The sequence below is a fragment of the Muntiacus reevesi genome, chromosome 11 (genome assembly GCF_963930625.1).
Source record: "Muntiacus reevesi chromosome 11, mMunRee1.1, whole genome shotgun sequence".
In the NCBI taxonomy this organism is placed as follows: Eukaryota; Metazoa; Chordata; class Mammalia; order Artiodactyla; family Cervidae; genus Muntiacus; species Muntiacus reevesi.
The window spans coordinates 66,523,827-66,544,318 of record NC_089259.1 but is presented as its reverse complement, the minus strand read 5'-3'; the positions used below and the strand labels follow the sequence as shown (position 1 = coordinate 66,544,318).

Here is a 20,492-nt window from a genome sequence, read left to right as displayed (position 1 = left end):
AAGGTATCCAGGATCAAGTTTACACAAGCCCTTCAGCTCTTGACACTGATATATCTGTGGTAATACTTTTGTAAAGATACCTGAAGTCCTTATTCCTTTTATACTAGTTTAGACCAGGATAAACTACGAAATAATCTCATGGCATTCCTCAATACAAAATCACCGAACACATTAAATCAGTTCTTATCAAAAGTGCTATAATGTACACTAAAGAGAAAAGGAAATATTGTATTAAAATAGCCTAAATGAAAAGCAACAAATTCTTTCTAGAATTAACAAAACAGTGCAAAATTTCAAGTTTTATCTCAAATGTGTGTTCAGTCACTCAGTTGTGTCCAACTCTTTGTGACCCTATGGATTATAACTCACCAAGCTCCCCTGTCCATGGAATTTTCCAGGCAACAATACTGGAGTGGGTTGCCATTTCCTTCTCCATTATCTCAAATACCTCACTATTTTATTTAATGCCATTAAAAACAATCATGTCTATAGAATCTAGAGTGAGAGTCTATATTTGACATAAATTTTCTTTATATTTTTCTTTAATTAACATAATCATATTGAATATAATTAGATGGGTCTTTTATAATTATAATCATTTCCTTTCTCAAATACATTCTCTGCTTCTAGATTTAATTTCTTAGATCCAATCACTGAAATTCACTTTTAAATACAAATTTGATGTAAACAAAGGTTTTAATGAACAACCACAAAAAATTTCCATAAATGCCACTATCAGATTTAGGCATGAAGACATTGAAAATCATCTTTCCATTTTTGATACTTATTTTTAAATATTAATTTAATATTTTCACTACAAATTTAGTGGGTATTATGCAGCAGTCTATGGTTGAAAGTTATCAAGGGAAGCCCTCACTTGATCTCAAAAGAAAACTTTTCATTATTAATTGGTAAAGTTTGCTTCAATAACAACCAACTTGACTTGATGCAAATAGCAAGCTTCCCTGCTGCTGCTGCTAAGTCACTTCAGTCGTGTCCAACTCTGTGTGACCCCATAGACTGCAGCCCACCAGGCTCCCCCATCCCTGGGATTCTCCAGGCAAGAACACTGGAGTGGGTTGCCATTCCCTTTTCCAATGCATGAAAGTGAAAAGTGAAAGTTAAGTTACTCAGTCGTGTCCGACTCTTAGCGACCCCGTGGACTGCAACCTACCAGGCTCCTCTGTCCATGGGATTTTCCAGGCAAGAGTACTGGAGTGGGGTACCATTGCCTTCTCCGAGCAAGCTTCTCTAGGAAGGTGTAAATGATCCCTGTTACAAGATGTTTAATTTACATGAAACTTTCCCCAAATATTTCCGATGCCTCAGGGGAGGTACACACCATGGTACCAAGTGACACTAACCTTGTGGTAGATCATATGGCACATGGCTACTCTCAGCCTCATCCCCACACGCTGAATGTGATAGAAGTACAAATGGTGCAGAACGGCCCACAGGAGCACGCAGGCGCTCAGCCCTGCTGCATAGCCGTAGGCTTCATGCAAAGCAGCAGAATCAGTGGGATCATAGTCTTCAACATAACTAATCATTTTCCCCAAAAATATGGGTTGAACCACTCTGGTGCCTTCCTGAAAGAAAAGAAAAAAAGCCTTAATTAGAAATGTCAGGTATTTTTTTTTAACACAAGATTAACTTTTAGCATTAGCATGTTAAATATACATTTTGACAAAATGCTACATTTGTGGCTAATTTAAAAGAAAAATACACAGATCTACGATCTACTATCTCCTATAAGACAAGCAGACAACAGTTTTAACCTTAAGGCAAAATTTTACATTCAAAAATGGTAAAGCCTTAGTACATTGTGCTTAGTACACTGTGGACCCTAAGTAAATAGCACAAACAGTGCTTTAGAAGTCATTTGCCACAATACCAAGTGAGACGTGAGATGAGTAAGAAAAAGGTGGCAGAAGAAGAGTAAGAAATCTGCTTCCATATGAACAAGCCTGCTGGCAGCCTGCCCCTGTCCCCTGCACTCTCAATGTCCCAGCCCAATAGAAAGTCAATGTGGTTCATGTATGGGAGACACACTTTTATCACCTTATTCATGAGTCTTTATGAACTGAGACACTGGAACAAACACACCCACTCTTTTCTACCCCAAACTCCACATTTAGATCAAGGGAATGGAAGCCAGTTTTGGTTGGAGTACCACAAAGAAACCAGACTTGGAAGCTCTACAGGCTCTCAGCTCCTGAGAGCACTGCCTCAATATGCCTCTATCCCCTAGAAGCTGGAATGACCCCTGGACTAAAAAATAAGACATGGTGGAGGCCAAGCTAAAACATTATGTCTTCCATGGTTCTCCATCCACCATCCATTGCAGTTAGTGGTTTGGAAGAAATGTTCCCAATCATCTATTCCCCAAGACAAACCAATTGACACAGGGTGCACTGAGGCTTCCACCCTGAGTAAGACTTAGGGAAAGTAAGATTCTTTCCCAAAGAAAAAGGCAAAGAAACAGCAAAACTTACCCACCCTGCCAAATAGTCATTCCATCCACAACATACTTCCTCTCTCTAGTCACTCCTTGAAGGTCCCCTTCTCCCCAGGTCCCCTTCCTTCTCCATCATCAAGGAAAACCAAACAGTCAATGGATCCAAGTCATCAAAATAAGCATCTTGACCCTCAACATCATTTCCTCCACAGACTTCTCGAAAGACAAATGCCAAAAGTTTGGAAGTTTTTCAGCAACAGGGCTTTTCCTTTTTGGCAATCCCACCTTACTAACACAGACAGAGGTAGCAACTGACAGGTTTGCTTTGCTAGCTCTCTTCTGTCTGTCCAAAGCTGAGGAACACACACACACAAAAGGAAGGGAAGGAGAATCCATAAACACCAAACACCAAAAAATCTAAGCATTTTCTGCTCAGCCACGTAGTGCCTGATCTATTTATCACAAGATGTCCCCATCCTTCATATGGGTGCCTCATTAGACCTCAGCATTCCTGTCTTGTTCTACACAGATGCACACATGCATGCACACACACACACACGTTCACAGGCTGCACCTCTCCTGTGAGGTGCCTCTCCTTCCATGAAGTCAGGGAAATTTTCATCTACTATACAGGATAAAGGGAACACTATTTAGCTGAAGAAGTAAGATGATCAGACCTGAGTAAAATGAGGAGTTCTGATACATTTCCACCGTGTCCTGTCATCCATCCCAAGTGGCATAGAGAGATCATGGAAGTCCTCCATACAGTGGATTGTCAAACACACTGTTTATAGTTTCCTGAGATGGAAATGTGGAAGCCCACACAGAGAAGCAAGAACATCAAACTGTACAAACGGGCAGTCCCAGCCCAGGTGCCACCAAGGGCAGTCCAGTGCTGGAGCCACAAATCACCAGAAGCCCAGCAGTAATATTTACCATCCCAAACTTTCCTGAAACTTATGATTCTCTGTGGGAATCACTGTTACCTGTTACTCGGGTCTCCACTTGAGCCTAACATCCTTATAATTACAGAAGAAATAAGAGTAATGTCACACACCAAAGAGAATATGGATAATGCAACAAATTCATCAAAAAAGAGTGCAAATAAAGGTAGATTACTACTGCCTAAACATATCTGGATTTATTCACTGAGAAACAGTATTTAATAACCCATTTGAGGGACTTCTCTGGTGGTCCAGTGGCTAAGACTCCACACTCGCAATGCAGGGGACCTAGGTGAGGTCCCTGGATGGGGAACTAGATCCTATATACTGCAACTAAGACTCAGCACAGCCAAATAAACAAATATTAAAAAAAAAAAAAATGTTTAGCAAACAGCCTCATTAAGGTATAATGTTACTTCATAGCCCATACCTTCCACTCATCTGTCAAGTCTTTTTTTTTTTTTTTTTCTTGATAATGATTTTTCTTTATTTGGGATAGAAAATTTCAAAAAGATAGTAAAGGTTGTCAATCATGACCTGTTTCTTTGATCTGATGCAATCTGGGAAGAGAATCATTTGTTATTTTTAAGCACTGTTTTACGACTTCCTCCCATGGCTCAGTGGTAAAGAATCCAACTGCAATGCAGGAGACATAGGAGATGCAGATTTGACCCCTGAGTTGAGAATATCCACTGAAGGAGAAAATGGAAACCCACTCAGCGTTCTAGCCAGGAAAAACCCATGGAGAGAGGAGCATGGTGGGCTACTGTCCATGGGTCACAGAGAATCAGACACAACTGAATGAATCAACACACATAAATGACTTTGCCTGCAGCAAGGAGAAGTAATGGTGATTTAGAAGTGATGAAAAGTGTAAGGGAAGAAATGTATAAGGAATTTCCATTCTGGCATAAGTTGCAACTATTGAAAATAGAAAATTGACATTATACTACATACTGAAAAATATGGAAATATCACTATGAACAAAGCTAGTGGAGATGATGGAATTCCAGTTGAGCTATTTCAAATCCTAAAAGATGATGCTGTGAAAGTGCTGCACTCAACATGCCAGCAAATTTGGAAAGCTCAACAGTGGGCACAGGATTGGAAAAGATCAGTTTTCATTTCAATCCCAAAGAAAGGCAATGTCAAAGAATGGTCAAACTACCACACAATTCCACTTATCTTACACGCTAGTAAAGTAATGCTCAAAATTCTCCAAGCCAGGTTTCAAAAGCGCATGAACCATGAACTTCTACATGTCCAAGCTAGATTTAGAAAAGGTAAAGGAACCAGAGATCAAATTGCAATACCCGTTGGATCATCAAAAAAGCAAGAGAGTTCCAGAAAAACATCTACTTCTGCTTTATCAACTATGCCAAAGCCTTTGACTGTGTGAACCACAACAAAATCTGGAAAATTCTTCAAAAGATGGGAATACCAGACCACCTGATCTGCCTCTTGAGAAATCTGTATGCAGACCAGGAAGCAACAGTTAGAACTGGACATGGAACAACAGACTGGTTCCAAATAGGAAAAGGAGTATGTCAAGACTGTATATTGTCACCCTGCTTATTTAACTTATACGCAGAGTACATCATGAGAAATGCTGGGCTGAATGAAGCGCAAGCTAGAATCAAGATCGCCAGGAGAAATATCAATAACCTCAGATATGCAGATGACACCACCCTTATGGCAGAAAGCGAATAACTAAAAAGTTTCTTGATGAAAGTGAAAGAGGAGAGTGAAAAAGTTGGCTTAAAGCTCAACATTCAGAAAACTAAGATCATGGCATCTGGTCCTATCACTTCATGGCAAATAGATGGGGAAAAGTGGAAATAATGAGAGACACTATTTTCTCGGGCTCCAAAGTCACTGCAGATGGTGACTGCAGTCATGAAATTAAAAGATGCTTGCTCCTTGGAAGAAAAGCTATGACCAACCTAGACAGCATACTAAAAGCAGAGATATTACTTTGCCAACAAAGGTGTGAGCTATGGTTTTTCTGGTAGTCATTTATGAATGTGAAAGTTTGTCTATAAAGAGAGCTGAACGCTGAAGATTTGATGCTTTTGAACTGTGGTGTTGGAGAAGACTCTTGAGATTCCCTTGGACTGCAAGGAGATTCAACCAAGTGATCCTAAAGGAAATCAGTCCTGAGCATTCATTGGAAAGACTGATGCTGAAGCTGAAACTCCAATACTTTGGTTACCTGATGTAAAGAATTGACTCACTGGAAAAGAACCTGCTGCTGGGAAAGATTGAAAGCAGGAGAAGAAGGGGACGACAGAGGGTGAGATGGTTGGATGGCATCACTGACTCAATGGACATGAGTTTGAGTTGTCCAGGGGTTGGTGATGAACAGGGAGGTCTGGCGTGCTGCAGTCCATGGGGTTGCAAAGAGTTAAACATGACTCAGTGACTTAATGGAAATGACTGAAAAATAACAGCAAGTATTTCTAGTTAATTCTCTCAGAAAAATAGAAAGCAAAATAGTGAATAGCACAAAATTGTGAAAACAAAACCTACCCCAAAGTACATATAGAGAATAAGAGTACACATATTAAATATGATTCTTCAAAGCTTCCAGAACACATAAGGCAGAAGTGACTGAGGCCATCAAAGGTAGACTGAGTAAATCCATCATCTCCACACACAAGGAAAGGTTAGAGATGAAGAGTCATTTAACAGGACAGCTGGCAGCAGCATTTGTAATCTGTGAGTGTTTCCATTTCTGATATTTGGTAAAACTGGCTGAGGCAAACTAGGCAAAAGATTTTCCAGCTGCCAGAAGATTAACTCCTGCATATGCTTGATGCTCTGTTCCGAGTATTAATTCCAAATGAAACACTGGTATGAATACCACGGAAAAGTCCAATTTCAGAAGACTCTGCTTGTCTTGGAGAGTCTCTCAGAGAGGCAAGGAGTGGCTCTGACTCACCCTGGGGACACAGACACTGGTGGCAGCCATTCCTGGGAGCTGCCCCTACCACATGTACACTGGTGTGGGCAGACACCACCAAGGAAATCTCTTATCTGTACCTTCCTGATTCTCGCCTTCAACTAATAAGAAATAAAACAACTGAGAAAATATTCATTATCAATCATGAAATTACCCATATAAAACTTTTTGGATAAGCAGGAACAAGGTCAAACATTGTCCCCTTAAACCCTTCCTCTGTGATATCAATCTATGACCACATGTATATTCTTTCCACAAACCAATAGAGAACATAGTTCTTATCCTTTGACAAGAATTCTTCACAATTCAAACTATAAATGACCTTTAAAAGAGCTTATTTTAGCATCTGTTATTCAGGATTCTCTGAGAGTCTGAGTCTCTGAGGCAGACATTTTTATTTTGGCCATATAATGTGGCATGCAAAATTTTAGTTTCCTGACCAGGGATCAAAAATCTTGGCATATGCATTGGGGGCTGGAGGAGTCTTAACCACTGGAATACCAGAGAAGCTCGAGGTAGACATTTCTTAATAGAGTCCTTGGCATTTAGCCTCCTGAAAGCACCTGGGATTGTGTTCCACCTTTCTTCTTAGGGTAACCTCTTACATGGCTAGGTTAGATGCTAGAACTTCCACAATAGGTAGAATTTCATGTTCACATTAATGCATATAAAATATTTCTTACCCAACTTCCTCACAAAAAAGGCTATTAAAGAAAAATGCTTGAGTGAAACATATAAGCAGAAAAGTGTGAGCTTGCAGGAAAAAAATGAATAGGCAGTTATTCTTTAGAACTGGGGGAAAGGTGACAAAATGTAGAGCTGAGAAAAATCCAGAGATAAGGAGGAAAGCAGTCAATCTGGGGAAATCATAACCATCAAGATTTGAGACATTCTAGCCTTCACTCATCTTTTACACAGTGGTCTTCATCCTGACTGCACCTTAGCATCACCTGGGAGGGGATAAATGTACTATGACACCCGAGGCTCACAGTCACTGCAGATGTGACTGGAGTTCCAACTGCAGTAATTTTGGGCTCCAAAAATCACAGCAGATTGTGACTACCGTCATGAAATTAAAAGACACTTGCTTCTTGGAAGAAAAGCTATGGCCAACCTTGACAGCATATTAAAAAGCAGAGACATTACTTTGCCAACAAAGGTCCATCTAGTCAGAGCTATGATTTTTCCAGCAGTCATGTATGGATGTGAGAGTTGGACGATAAAGAAAGCTGAGCATCAAAGAATTGATGCTTTTGAACTGTGGTATTGGAGAGGACTCTTGAGAGTCCCTTGGACTGCAAGGAGATCCAACCAGTCAATCCTAAAGGAAATCAGTCCTGAATATTCATTGGAAAGACTGATGCTGAAGCTGAAGCTCCAATACTTTGGTTACCTGATGCGAAGAACTGACTCATTAGAAAAGACTCTGATGCTAGGAAAGATTGAAGGCAGTAGGAGAAGAGGGTGACAGTGGATAAGATTGTTGGATGGCATCTCCAACTCACTGGACATGAGTTTGAGCAAGCTCTCGGAGTTTGTGATGGACAGGGAAGCCTAGCATGCTGCAGTCTATGGGGTTGCAGAGTCAGACACAACTGAACAACTGAACTTGACTGGACACCTTGAGGCCCAGCCTCCAGAAACTGGTTAGGTTCAACTGTTTAGGATGTAGAAGTTTCCTCCGCCTGTAGATTCTGGATGCAGAAACTAGCCCCATACAAGCATCTGCTAACCTCAACTCTTGCACTGTCTTGGCATCTGAGCCTGGAATGGCTACAGACCTGCTCTGAAGGAGTTACAAGGATCACAAAGTTTTAACCAGAGTTGCATGACACATTACATGCTTCTAGAAAAATCCTTATAAATCCAAATCCAGAGATTACAGTGACAAAATAAGAAATTTTCATTTTGCACAGTAGGAAAAATAAAATGTTCAGAAAAGAATATATTTTAAAAATATTAATAAAAAGATTAATCAAAATTAGCCTGGAAAATTACCTCTAAAAGAAGAAGTTACCTCTAAAAGAAGAATGAAATTTACCTCTAAAAGGAGAAGGAGAGTTAAAATTGAGCTAACCTTGTTTGAAAATAGCCTTTGCTAGATCTTGGAATCATGAAAATACTATACAGAATTATAATTATAAAGCAATTTTTAAAAAAGCAATTCCTAAAATTTCAAAGTAAAATTAAGCGAAAGTACCTAAATATGTACCCATCCTTTTGGTTGACAGAGCCATACAAAAAAGAACTATCAAAAGTGGTTTTAAACAAAATTATGTGAAAACATCCTCTGTGTGATGCACTCACCTAAAGACAGTATGAACTACAAAAAAAAAAAATCTTAAATTGTTTTCAGAAGTCACATTATAGGTAAAACAAATGAATAATTATGTTTATATCATTGAGAATTTGGCTTAGACATGGGACAAAGAATAGATGATGGGAGAAAAGAGATACAGATGTAAGAACAATAAGATAAAGTAAAAACGCTAGTGACCTGCATCTGACTTGGATTGGAACTACCCATGTAAACATATTTATTTACCTTAAAAAAATGTATTCTTAACTTTGTCTAATGAAAAAGCCAAGAAACAATAACCAAGCATAATAAGCACCTCTAGTACCTAGACTATAGTATTTAAATACCATTTCACACTAAAAGAAAATGGCTGCTTGGAAAAGTGGATGATTCCAGGGCTGGAACAAATGCTATACAAAAGGAGCTAGAAACATCTTGTCACACCAGAAACCAAAAAGAAAACAAAACAAAAAAATTATCAAAGACTTGTAGAGTATGTGCAAAAAACTTAGGACCCAACCTGAATAGACCCCCAATGCCCAAAGATGGCCAAGGTTGGCACAAGCATAACAAATGAAATGGACTGAAGCAGATCAGAAATGCTGAAATCCATGAGCTCAAACTGACATTCACAAAACCAAACCAAACAACAATAAAAATTCACTAGCCCCAGAGGAGAACCAACGCATCATTTTGAAAATAGGTTTTAAAAGTGAAAAAATTAATTTCCCCTACTCTTCCTATAAATAGTATATATAGCTCGGGTTAACCAAAGAGCTTAGAACATCCTCATTTTGCAATGCTTAATGAATTAATAGACCTTGAGCAAGGATCATGAATAGCTCCTAACATCACATACACAAAAACAACATTATATATCTCATAAGGAAGGTATACAACCCTACCTCCTACACAGATGAAAGGGGTGGAAGAAATCCAAATGAGTTACCTCAAAGTTCTAGACCTAAACACCAACCTAAGGTGCCAGAGGAATATGTGAATTGACACAGGGGGAGAAGCAATCAGACAAACCAGGCTGTGGGAATCTCTACAGGACAAATAACCTAGAGGCACGGGGTGGTGGGGAACAGAAAAGCAATCTGTATAACCTATGTCAGCCCAATGTACCTTATTTAATACTGCTTCCAAAGGCAAGGGGTGGGGGGCGGGGGTGGGGGGGGAGACAACTATTAGTCCTGGCTAGATATTGATGATATTAAAGTTAGTATTTATGTATAATAATAATAATGTTTACGTTAATATGTTTAGTGGGGAGGGAGATTTTGCATCTTTTAAAGACACATACCAAAATATTTATGGATAAAAATGGTATGAGGTCTTGGAATTGCTTTAAAATAATCTTGGACATGGATAGCAAGTAGGGGTTCAGATGAATCAAGACTACTCATTATGGCAATTATTGAAGCTGACTTAAGATGACATTTCCCTGTACCCTTCTGAGTTCTTAGCTGATTATTATTGTTTAGTCACTAGGTTGTGTCCGACTCTCTGCATTCCCATAGTCTGTAGCCCGCCAGGCTCCTCTGTCCATGGGATTTCCCAGGCAAGAGTACTGAAGTGGGTTGTCACTTCCTCCTCCAGGGGATCTTCCCAACTCAGGGATTGAACTTTTGTCTCCAGCATTGGTAGATGAGTTCTTTACCACTGAACCACGAGGGAAGTCCAGATAAATGACAAAATAACAAGAGAAAATAAAACAGAAGTTTATTAACATGTATATTTCTGATATACATGGGAAATATTAAGATGAACTAAGTAACTTCCTGAGATGGCCCAAGCTACCACCTTAAATGCCATCTCTAGCTGAAGACAAAAGAAAAGGTGAGGAAGCACCTATGAGAGTATAACAGGAAAAGCAGCTTAAACTAGGGTAGGGTTGGGTTTGTTATGCAGATTTCATTCTTCTTGAAGACTGTCCTTCAACAGGATTCTGCTGTGATTTAGACCCATCCTTCTCTTTCTGGTACAGAGAGAGAGTGAAAAGTGAAGTGAAAGTTGCTCAGTCATGTCTGATTCTTTGCGACCCCATAGATTATATAGTCCATGGAATTCTCCAGGAGAGAATACTGGAGTGTGTAGCCTTTCCCTTCTCCAGGTGATCTACTCAATAGAGAGGGAGACACCCTTACAAATGGAGATATTCTTTATCAATGTAAATGTCCCTCACAGAAGAGTAACTTCTACTCTGTCTTCAGAGTTTCTCCTGTGTCTATTTCTCAAAAAAAGAATCAACTCACAACAATCTTTCTGCCAGAGAGCCCTATTCTGCTGTGACACATTGTGTTACCCTTCAATTTCTACTTTTATATTTTTAAAATGTTCTTAAAAATCTACAGGAAAAAGAAAACAAAACAAAACTCTATAGGAAGCAGTTGACAGAGGAGCTGAGAACTGCTGTTAGGAAAACACCTCTTGACTCTGAGCTTCAATGGAGGCTGTGGGAGGAGAGGAAGCCTTAGGACATGATGCAGAGAACACTGGTCTAGGAATCAGAACTCTGTGCTTCAGAAACCAGGTGGCTACCTGAAAGTCACATGACTCCAGGCCTCTCTTATGCCCTCCTACACCTCCAGGTCCTTGTCTATGGAAATACCCGCCTTGCCTCCCTCAGAGGAATCCTGAAACAACTAAATGAGCTACAACATCTCAAAGTGATCTGAAATAATTTCATCATTTTTAATAACAGAAGTCCAGGGCAGAGACTTTATTCATAATGGCAGAGGCTGGTTTCACAAAGGGCTTAGAAAACTTATTGCTGCTTACAGGTGACCATAGTAGAACAAGAACTCTTGAGAAAAATCATGTGTAAAAGCCAAATTTTCTAGACTGCAATTAAAGTTTCACTTCTAAGCAGATTGCTAAAATTTTTAACCATTATGAATGCAGTCTTTTAAAAAAGAGTCACCTACCTCTCTGACTACTTAAAGAAAATGGATTGAGGGGGGTGAAGTGAACAAGTCAAATAGGTGAGGAAACTTAAAAGGTAAAAACACCAAATTATAAAATAAATAGAAGGGGGTTGGGGGCAAAAGATAAATAAATAAAATAAATTGCAGGATTGTAATATACAACATAGGAAATATACTCAATAATATTGGAATAACTTTGTATGGTGACAGTTGGTAACTAAAATTACTATGTACTGTATCAAATATTAAATCTCTAGTGATATATACCAGAAACTAAAAATCATTATAATCCAATCATACTTCAATTTTCAGAACTCTTTTATTTTGCAATAAAAACATATGCTTAGAAAATGAAAAGAAAATAGATTGAAAAGCATCACCCTCATTTATAACTCAAGGTCATCACTGTGGATATTACTAACACATAATGGCTAATGCTAAGCTCTCAGGAACCAGCAGGGCGCACACAGCAGGTCTGCTCTGCAGGTCCCTGTCTGCTTGGCTCAACGCCCTCTCCTCCTCTCCCTTGCCGTGTGGTCCTCAGTGGTTGCTCTCAGCCCACAGTATCTTTGCCACCATCAGACACTCCTTAGTCTCCTGGGTTGAGCAAAGTGAGTGACACATGGAAGAAAGGGCTGGGAAATAAAAGCAAAGCCCACTCAGCTCCTGGGGAACCAGCCCTGAGTCCAGGCACAAAGCCCACTGTGGGACGCAGAGGATTCTGTTTCCTTCCTGCCCATCAGCTGAGCTCCAGAGTAAAGGTTTACACACACATGTGCTTCCCACGGCCTCCACTTGGACCAGAGACCACCAGCAAAAGTGGCCTCAGACAAAGGCCAAGTGACTGGACAGGATCAGGCAAATTCTTAGGGTCCTGGGAAGAGAACATAATTCCTGGCCGCTCTTCCCCTCTCAGGGGAAGGGACTGGGTGAACCCACTCTGACTTTCTGAGGTCACCCCACTTACATACCAGCAGGTGGAGACCTCACCTCTCAGAGAGAAGCCCTGATGACCTGGGCGGTTGTCTCTGTGTCTCTGATCCAGGCAGAGACTTCAGGCTCCTCCTCTCCACCCTGAGGGCACTAGACAGGCAGAGATCTGTCCTCCCCACCTGTGGCCCCCGTGGAGGTACACACAGGGTCCAGGGGTGCTGGGAACTCTCTGGTGGTTCTGTTCTAATTAGGGGTGACCTCCAAGGGTTCCACAGCCTGGTACTTGTTTCTCTGAGCAATAGAGATACTCCTCACTTCTCATGGAACAGACATTTTCATATCTGAAAATCCTAAAACCCTAAAAGCCTCACCCTGGACTAGTGCCATCCTGCTTTATCCCAAAGGTGTTGCCAGGAGTACCTGGAAGGCCCTGCTTGTGCTGTGGGTGGTAAGACCACACTGCCTGGGATGACGGATGATAGACGGGGTGTTCTGTGCAGCCAAAAAATTGAAGGAGGGCTGGAGGTCGCCAAGGAAACATGATTGTGTTTTAGAGAACTATGAGCTGAGTTTAGATCTTCCACTGTCTAACATACAAAGACCAACAAGCAGTAGAGATAGATCACAACATGGGAAGTTGCTTCATAAAATCAATTATTTAGCTAACTAGTACTGCTTACTACTACTAGCAATACTACTACACAGATGAGCCCCTACATTTATGGTCCTCTACTCCCCACTTCTCCACCATGACCACCCAACAACCAAGCTCCTAAAAGAGGGGTCAGGGCTTTACCACTTGCACCTTGTGCAGTCCCCAGGGACCTTCCTTGACCCTTCAAGTGGCTCAGATGCTAAAGAATCTGCCTGCACTGCAGGAGATCTGGATCTGATCCCTGGGTCAGGAAGATCCCCTGGAAAAGGAAACGGCAACCCACTCCAGTATTCTTGCCTGGAGAATTCCATGGGCAGAGAAGCCTGGCGGGCTACAGTCCATGCGGTAATAAAGAGTCAGACCAACTGAGCAACTAACACTTTCACTTTCAGCAGGATGTATTCCAGGGGCTGGACAACTTTGAAATCAACACACCCAGCACCACAGTGGGGCAGATCCCTCTCAGGAAGACCCCAGATCCTGCGACCTCTCTGTCCATGTCTGCTTCTCTCATGAGCTGCCACAGCCATGATCCAAAGCTCATATTAGGATGGGATCCATCCAAGTCTTAGTGACCCCACCTAAGGAGCCAATAACCCAGGACAGCAAGAAAAACCAGAAGTTCAGTTCAAACCCAGCCACATGGGCTCTGCTTTGAGACACACTTGCCTTCAAGTTTCTTTAGCATCTGGTACTAAAGGGAAAATAGAGGGCCAGGGACAGCAGAAAAAGACCTGCTCAAGAATATGGTCCAACATTAAACCCGGAGACCACTCATCCAACCAGGCACCTGGGATGAGCCACAGGCAGACACCGAGGCCCCAGGGTTTCCTGATAAGCAGAATTCATGAGAGCTCCGCTGTGTGAGGTCAGGAAAACCTGCACAAACAGGCCATACCAGCTTGCCACCTGTGCATTTCAGAGACTTAACTGTGACTATGTGGAAATACCATGACTGGGACAGCTACACCTGGGACAAAGAAGGGCTGGGACAGCCTGAAGGGTTCCTGCTCCCTCTCCCACCCCCTGCCCTTCACAAGGCACTGCAGTGGTCAGTGCCCTCTCTAAGGTGGCATTTTGTCCCATATGCCTGTCCCACCCTCTGGCACCATGGCCAATCCTCTTTTATCATCAAAGAGAACTCCATCTCCCAAGACCATCCAATCACCTTGGAGCTGACAGATTCTCTGTCAGTCCAGTTATGTGGGTCAAACTTCACCTACCCAGCTGCCCACTGCCCGCAGTGCCCTTCAGTACAAACACAGCCTTTAAACAAGAGCCACGCCGCCCACCTGTAAACTACCTGACCCATCTCAACATACTGATGACAATTCACCACCTTCTCCACCTAAAACTCCCCTTTCACAGCAACTGCATCTTCCATCCCTCCTGTTCTCACACATTCACAGCCCGCCTGTGTCCCTAAGGCAGCACTAAGGGGTCACGGAGAGCATGAGCCATCCAGGGGGGTCTGCAGCAGACCTCCAGCAGGCTCAGCCAGAACAGGGGGCTGATGGCACTGTGTCCCCAGGGTGACTGTCCTCTGGGGGATCTTGACCCAGGATCTTCAGGGTCATGGAGGTCACTGACCTCACGGCTTTCTGTCTCTGGTTTGCCCTGCACATCCCCTCCTACACTCTCTGCCAATGCCAGCTACCAAGACTCAACCAGAAATCAACCCCACAGCCAGGACAGAAACCAGCATGGAGGGTGCAGAGAATTCACAGTGAAGCTAGAGCTCCTCCCCTCGGGGGCTTTGGCTCACAGTGCCAGCCCACGGGGAAGGGGGCGGCCTGGGGAAAGGTGTGCTCTTAGGAGTTCTGGGCAGCTACCGCCCAGATGCAGGCTCCTGGGTTCTGTTCCCCTGGAAGAGGAGAGGCGATGGTATCTTCTTAGAAAAGCATTTATCAGATGTGACCTGGTCAAGGAAACAATTTTTACCTTGTTAAATTATAACAAGAGAGCCATAAAATGCATATTACTCTGGGCTCCAGTCCAAATTACCCCCCGTCCAAATCACAGGGCACATATTGTCTGAGGCTGCTGGAATCTTCTTTTGGTCAAAGATCAGTCAGCCTTTATACTGAGAACCAGGAACTTTCTAACATAATATAAACTGCTTTTTATTTCAAGGCCATCTTTCCACAACACTGTTTTCATCAGTTAAAAGAAAAATAGTAACCCCTGGAGGTCCAGCCCTTGTCCATTCCAGAGGTAAACACAACCTCTGAGCTCTATCATGTTTCCTAGAAGGTTTATCCTCAGACCTTAGACTACTGGCCTCTCTCCCTACCTGTCCTGTCCATCGCAGAACTCAAATACATACCTCAAAAAGAAATGCACAGTATGAAACTCTTTTACCTCAAGAAATGTAAACAATCCCCAAATTAAATAGGATTTCCAGTAACACTTTATGATTGCTTTAATTAAGGAAGGCTCCTGTGCGTCTTTCTGGGCTCTCTTTACTTCTTGATCCCAGTACCTGCGATGAGAAACAGAGCACAGTGAAAAACAGTGTGTCCACCAAAGGGAAAATGGGAAGGGGACCAGAGTGAAAGGTAATCCTTCACTAACAAAGGTTCATCTAGTCAAGGCTATGGTTTTTCCAGTAGTCATGTATGGATGTGACAGTTGGACTATAAAGAATGCTGAGCGTCAAAGAATGGATGCTTTTGAACTGTGGTGTCAACTTGAGAGTCCCTTGGACTGCAAGGAGATCCAACCAGTCCATACTAAAGAAGATCAGTCCTGAGTGTTCATTGGAAGGACTGATGTCAAAACTGAAACTCCAATACTTTGGCCACCTGATGCAAAGAGCTGACTCATTTTAAAAGACCCTGATGCTGGGAAAGATTGAAGGCGGGAGGAGAAGGGGACGACAGACGATGAGATGGTTGGATGGCATCACTGATTCAATGGATATGAGTTTGGTAAACTCTGGGAGTTGGTGATGGACAGGGAGACCTGGCCTGCTGCAGTTCATGGGGTCACAAAGAGTCGGACACGACTGAGCGACTGAACTGAACTGAACAGAACTAAGCCTGGGGTCAGCCTGAGGTGGGTGAGCATGGAGTATCAGGGAAGGAGGCTCAGAAGAACCCAGAGGAAGGCAAAAAACCCCTCCCCCACACCTTTAGCCCCACGTGGAAATTCTCACTCTCCCTCCCTTCTCCTTGCTGCCTGTGCTCACCCTTGCAGCTCTTCTCCAAGGCTCTGGGAGCGATCTTCTGGAAGCACCGAGTACATGTCATCTGGCTCTAATTTCCGTTTGTGACCAATTTTAAACAAGGGGTTTAGCCACCTGTTAAACATTAAAAGGAGAGTGACATGTATCCAAATTACACATCTCTAATTGGAATCTTACATTCATGGATGTTGTTTTTAAAAAACTCTACATTTTAAATATATAAAGATATGGTGGAAATTAGACATGTGCTTACACACACACACACGCATTCTAGGTACAGAAAAGTTATGCTGGCTTATACATGATATAACTTAATTAAAGAAGCCTGTTTGTGGCCTACTGATCATACATGGTACATCTGCTTTAATTATTAAGGAAATAAACATTTAGAAATGAAAATAAAGTAACAGTGGTTCAGGCATGCAGAAGAGAGCTGAAAGGCCATTGTGGGTATGGCTGCAGATATGTTCCTGTATTACTGGGGACTTAAATCTTCTGAACTGTATCAGATTCAAGGATAGCTAGTTGATGCTAGTGGAGACTGGGACTGACATATATAAACTGCTATATTCATGTCCAACTCTTTGCAACCCCATGAACTGTAACCCTCTAAGCTCCTCTGTCCATGGGATTCTCCAGGCAAGAATACCAAAGCGGGTTGCCATTTCCTTCTCCAGGATCTTCCCAACCCAGGGATATAACCCAGGTCCCTGCATTGCAGCTGGATTCTCTACTGCCTGAGTCTCCAAGGAAGCATATATAAAATAGATAAGTAGTAAGAACCTATCATATAGCAGAGGGGACTCTACTTAATCCTCTGTAATAACCTTTATCCTTTTCTTTTTTAAAGAAAATAATCTTTTTTAAAAGTGGATATATGTATAATTGATTCATTTTGCTGTATCCCTGAAACTAACACAACATTGTAAACCAACTATACTTCAACAAGAAAAAAATTGTTTTTAATAGACAGGCCACTTGCCTAAATACTCAGGTCAAAATGGCCTGTTTGAACAAATTTGTGACAGTTTCAAAAGAAGGATTCCCAGCTTCCCTGAGCTTCTAAGGCCACTAGAACCCCTACAGTTACTGTCCTTCTCTTGCTTGTTGGTCCATGATTCCTCAATTGTCTCATCAGTTTTATCTCTTGGAGAACCGACACAGTCAACTTGCAGGTGGTCTTTACTCTGGGTTATGGGAAACTGGAACTCTAGCCTGGTGACAATCAGATTTGTTCTGGTTGAATCAGGAACAATTCTGCTTCTCTAACCCAACATATGACAACACCCATGCTCAGCAGGAAGTGGTATCAGACCAATCTTCACCCTTTCAGCATCCCTCAGGAATAAGGAGCTGTAAAAAGGAAAGGCTGTTACCCCAGAATTATGTCCCTGCCCCTCCCTCGAATGGAAACCAACTGCTCTTATCTGAGTTTCAAGCTTAATTATAAAAGGAAAGAGAAAAATAAGAACTGATTAGAACTAGGGAGGACCCAAATGGCAGAAGACCTAACCTCCAGTAGACACAGAGCCTCATTATGCATTCACTGCTTCTCCATTCTTTCATCACTGAGCAAAGCTTGTGCTTTATCAATCTCACCATCGGTTTACTTATTGGTTGTGGGAATCTGAGTGGAAAAAGAACCTCTGCAGTCTTGATAAGGGGTTTCAACCTGGGCTAGAACCCTGGCACAAGTCCAGGCAACCAATTCCATGATAAGCACAGCAGTTACATACACAAGAAACGTAGACTCCAGAACCAAACTGCCTGGCTTGATATCCCACTCCACCACTTACTAGTTGTGTGATGGTAGGCAACTTACTCAACCTCTATGCTTCAGTGTCCTCAGGTGTGAAATAAGAGGCTCTTTCCTTCCCAGCAGGAAAACTGGAAATGAGTGCCAACCAAAATCAAAGTCTTCACCTTCCATTTCTATGCACATACATTTTCAAAATCAACAAACACTGCGCTTTGAGAGTTTGTTACCCTACCTGAAGTTAAGGAGACGTTTGTCTATTTTGCTATTATTTATGGTAACCACACACATATTCTAGAGAAAGAAATGGCAACCTACTCCAGTATTCTAGCCTAGAGAATCCCATGGACAGAGAAGCCTGGTGGGCTGCTGTCCATAGGGTAGCACAGAGTCAGACATGACTGAAGCGACTTAGCAGAAGCAGAAGCATACACATATTCCTTCTTCTAGGAGCCTCTTTCCTTAAGGGCCATCAAATAGTCAAGAGATGTAGCCACATACACTGAATATACCACCATCAAAATAAGCATAGGAGCTGCCATCCCCCTTGGGATCCCCTGCTGCTGCTGCTGCTAAGGTACTTCAGTCGTGTCTGACTCTGTGCGACCCCAGAGACGGCAGCCTACCAGGCTCCCCCGTCCCTGGGATTCTCCAGGCAAGAACACTGGAGTGGGTTGCCATTTCCTTCTCTAATGCAGGAAAGTGGAAAGTGAAAGTGAAGTCGTGTCTGACTCTTAGCGACCCCATGGACTGCAGCCACCAGGCTCCTCCGTCCATGGGATTCTCCAGGCAACAGTGGGGATCCCCTAGACTGTCCCATAAAAGAAGTATCAGAATTTGTGGGAAAGATGAATGGGTTAGGGTCGAGAAACAAAAGACCTAATAATCACCCAAGTGTGATTAAATCCAGAGGTTCAGGCCTGCTTTTCTGCAGTCCCAACTATTAGATGAAGACTTCATTTAAGAGCTTCAGTTCTCTGTAGCACTTTTCATCTGTGTGTTTCCTCCCAGCTCAGGGACCCTTCAGTGGTTTCAGGACCATAGGACTCCTGGACAGGACTACCTACATCAAGACCATGCACTGCTTCTCTGAGCTAGGGATCTGGATAAGACCCCAGAGGATGCAGGGACCCCATTCCCAGGGTTTGGTCCTCAAAGGTGGAAGTGGAGATATTTGCAATAGGGAAAGGGACTGTGGTCAAATAGACAGTCTGCTCCTGACTGTGTGTCCCAGGAAAAAGCAAAAGGTGTTCCAGAATGGTGTTCCCATTCATTTCATAAAAAACAATTGTCTTGTAAGCACATGAAATTGACCACAACTAGGTACCAGGACAAACAGTCAACCACACAGGGAGGGAGGCAAGGAGAGAAAGAAAGACATGGTCATGACTGGGGGAGAGAGGAATCCCAGGGAGAGAGGAATCCCAGGGCATTTGGAACTCCGATGTTCACCTAAGGAACATGGGGAAAGGTGGGGACATTACTGGAAGATGGCAAAGGTGCAGGGCACTGATTAGATAAAGTTGTTCATAAGCTGCTTGTTTGGAGTGAAAGTTGCAGCTTATTTCAGAACTGACAGTGAATTGCTGAGCAGTTCTGAGGCAGCTGGATAAGGTGGACACCAGGTCCCTGGGTCCTCCTCCCAGCCCTACTGCCACCGGCCCTGGGCGCACACCCTCTCCTGGTCCCTTGGTCCCCAACAGAAGCCGGCAGTGTCAGGCATGCGCCCGCGGGGACTGTCACAGCTCAGACGGGGCGCTCACCAGACAAACAGGCGCGAGCAGAAGTTCGCCTTCTGCAGCGGGTTGGTCTTCACCTCCGGGGACACGGGCAGCATCTTGCCGGCCAAGGCGGACACAGACCGGGGTCGCGCTGCTCAGGAGGTGGTGGGGCTCCTGCTGCTCCTGGAGGTGCCGGCGGGGATGCTGGAGACTGGCCGCCCCACAGGTCCACTAGGCCAGAGCCCGAGAACACCTGCTTCTGAGAGTGGAGCGCCCTTTGTGCGCCAGGTCCCGCCTCCCAGGACTGAGCAACCTCGAGTCCACCTCTGAGGCACCCGCTCTGTGCAGGTCTGCCACAGGCATAGGATGGATGCAGCGTGCCACGTGTGGGGCTGCTGGACCAAGAGACACCCAAGTAGACACTTCCAGAAGCCCCACACAGGTGGGAGGCAAAAGCCACCAGCTCTTTGATAAAGGCAGGCAGGCTGACTGCGGGGCACAACCAGCCCAGCCCCCTGGTGCACACCTGGCTGCAAACTCTGCGGAAGTTCCTGCTCTGAGTCACCCAGAAGGTGGAGAAGGGAGGCTCAGGCCCCGCCCATCTCTGCTGCTCACAGGCTCCCCATGAGCTGAAAAGGAAACCTGGA

The 20,492-nt window shown here is 43.2% G+C and overlaps 1 protein-coding gene across 1 annotated transcript in view; it reads right to left on the bottom strand.

Annotated features, from left to right (window-relative positions):
* LOC136144258 (ATP-binding cassette sub-family C member 4-like) overlaps positions 1-19,961 on the bottom strand; it is a 156,136-nt gene extending 136,175 nt beyond the window's left edge. The window contains exons 1-4 of the mRNA XM_065902005.1: positions 19,888-19,961; positions 16,372-16,482; positions 15,543-15,663; positions 1,365-1,589 (exon numbers count right to left, since the gene is read on the bottom strand). Of these exons, the coding sequence (XP_065758077.1) occupies positions 1,365-1,589; positions 15,543-15,663; positions 16,372-16,482; positions 19,888-19,961 (531 nt within the window). The remainder of the gene's footprint in view (positions 1-1,364; positions 1,590-15,542; positions 15,664-16,371; positions 16,483-19,887) is intronic.
* Between the last annotated feature and the right edge of the window lie 531 nt (positions 19,962-20,492).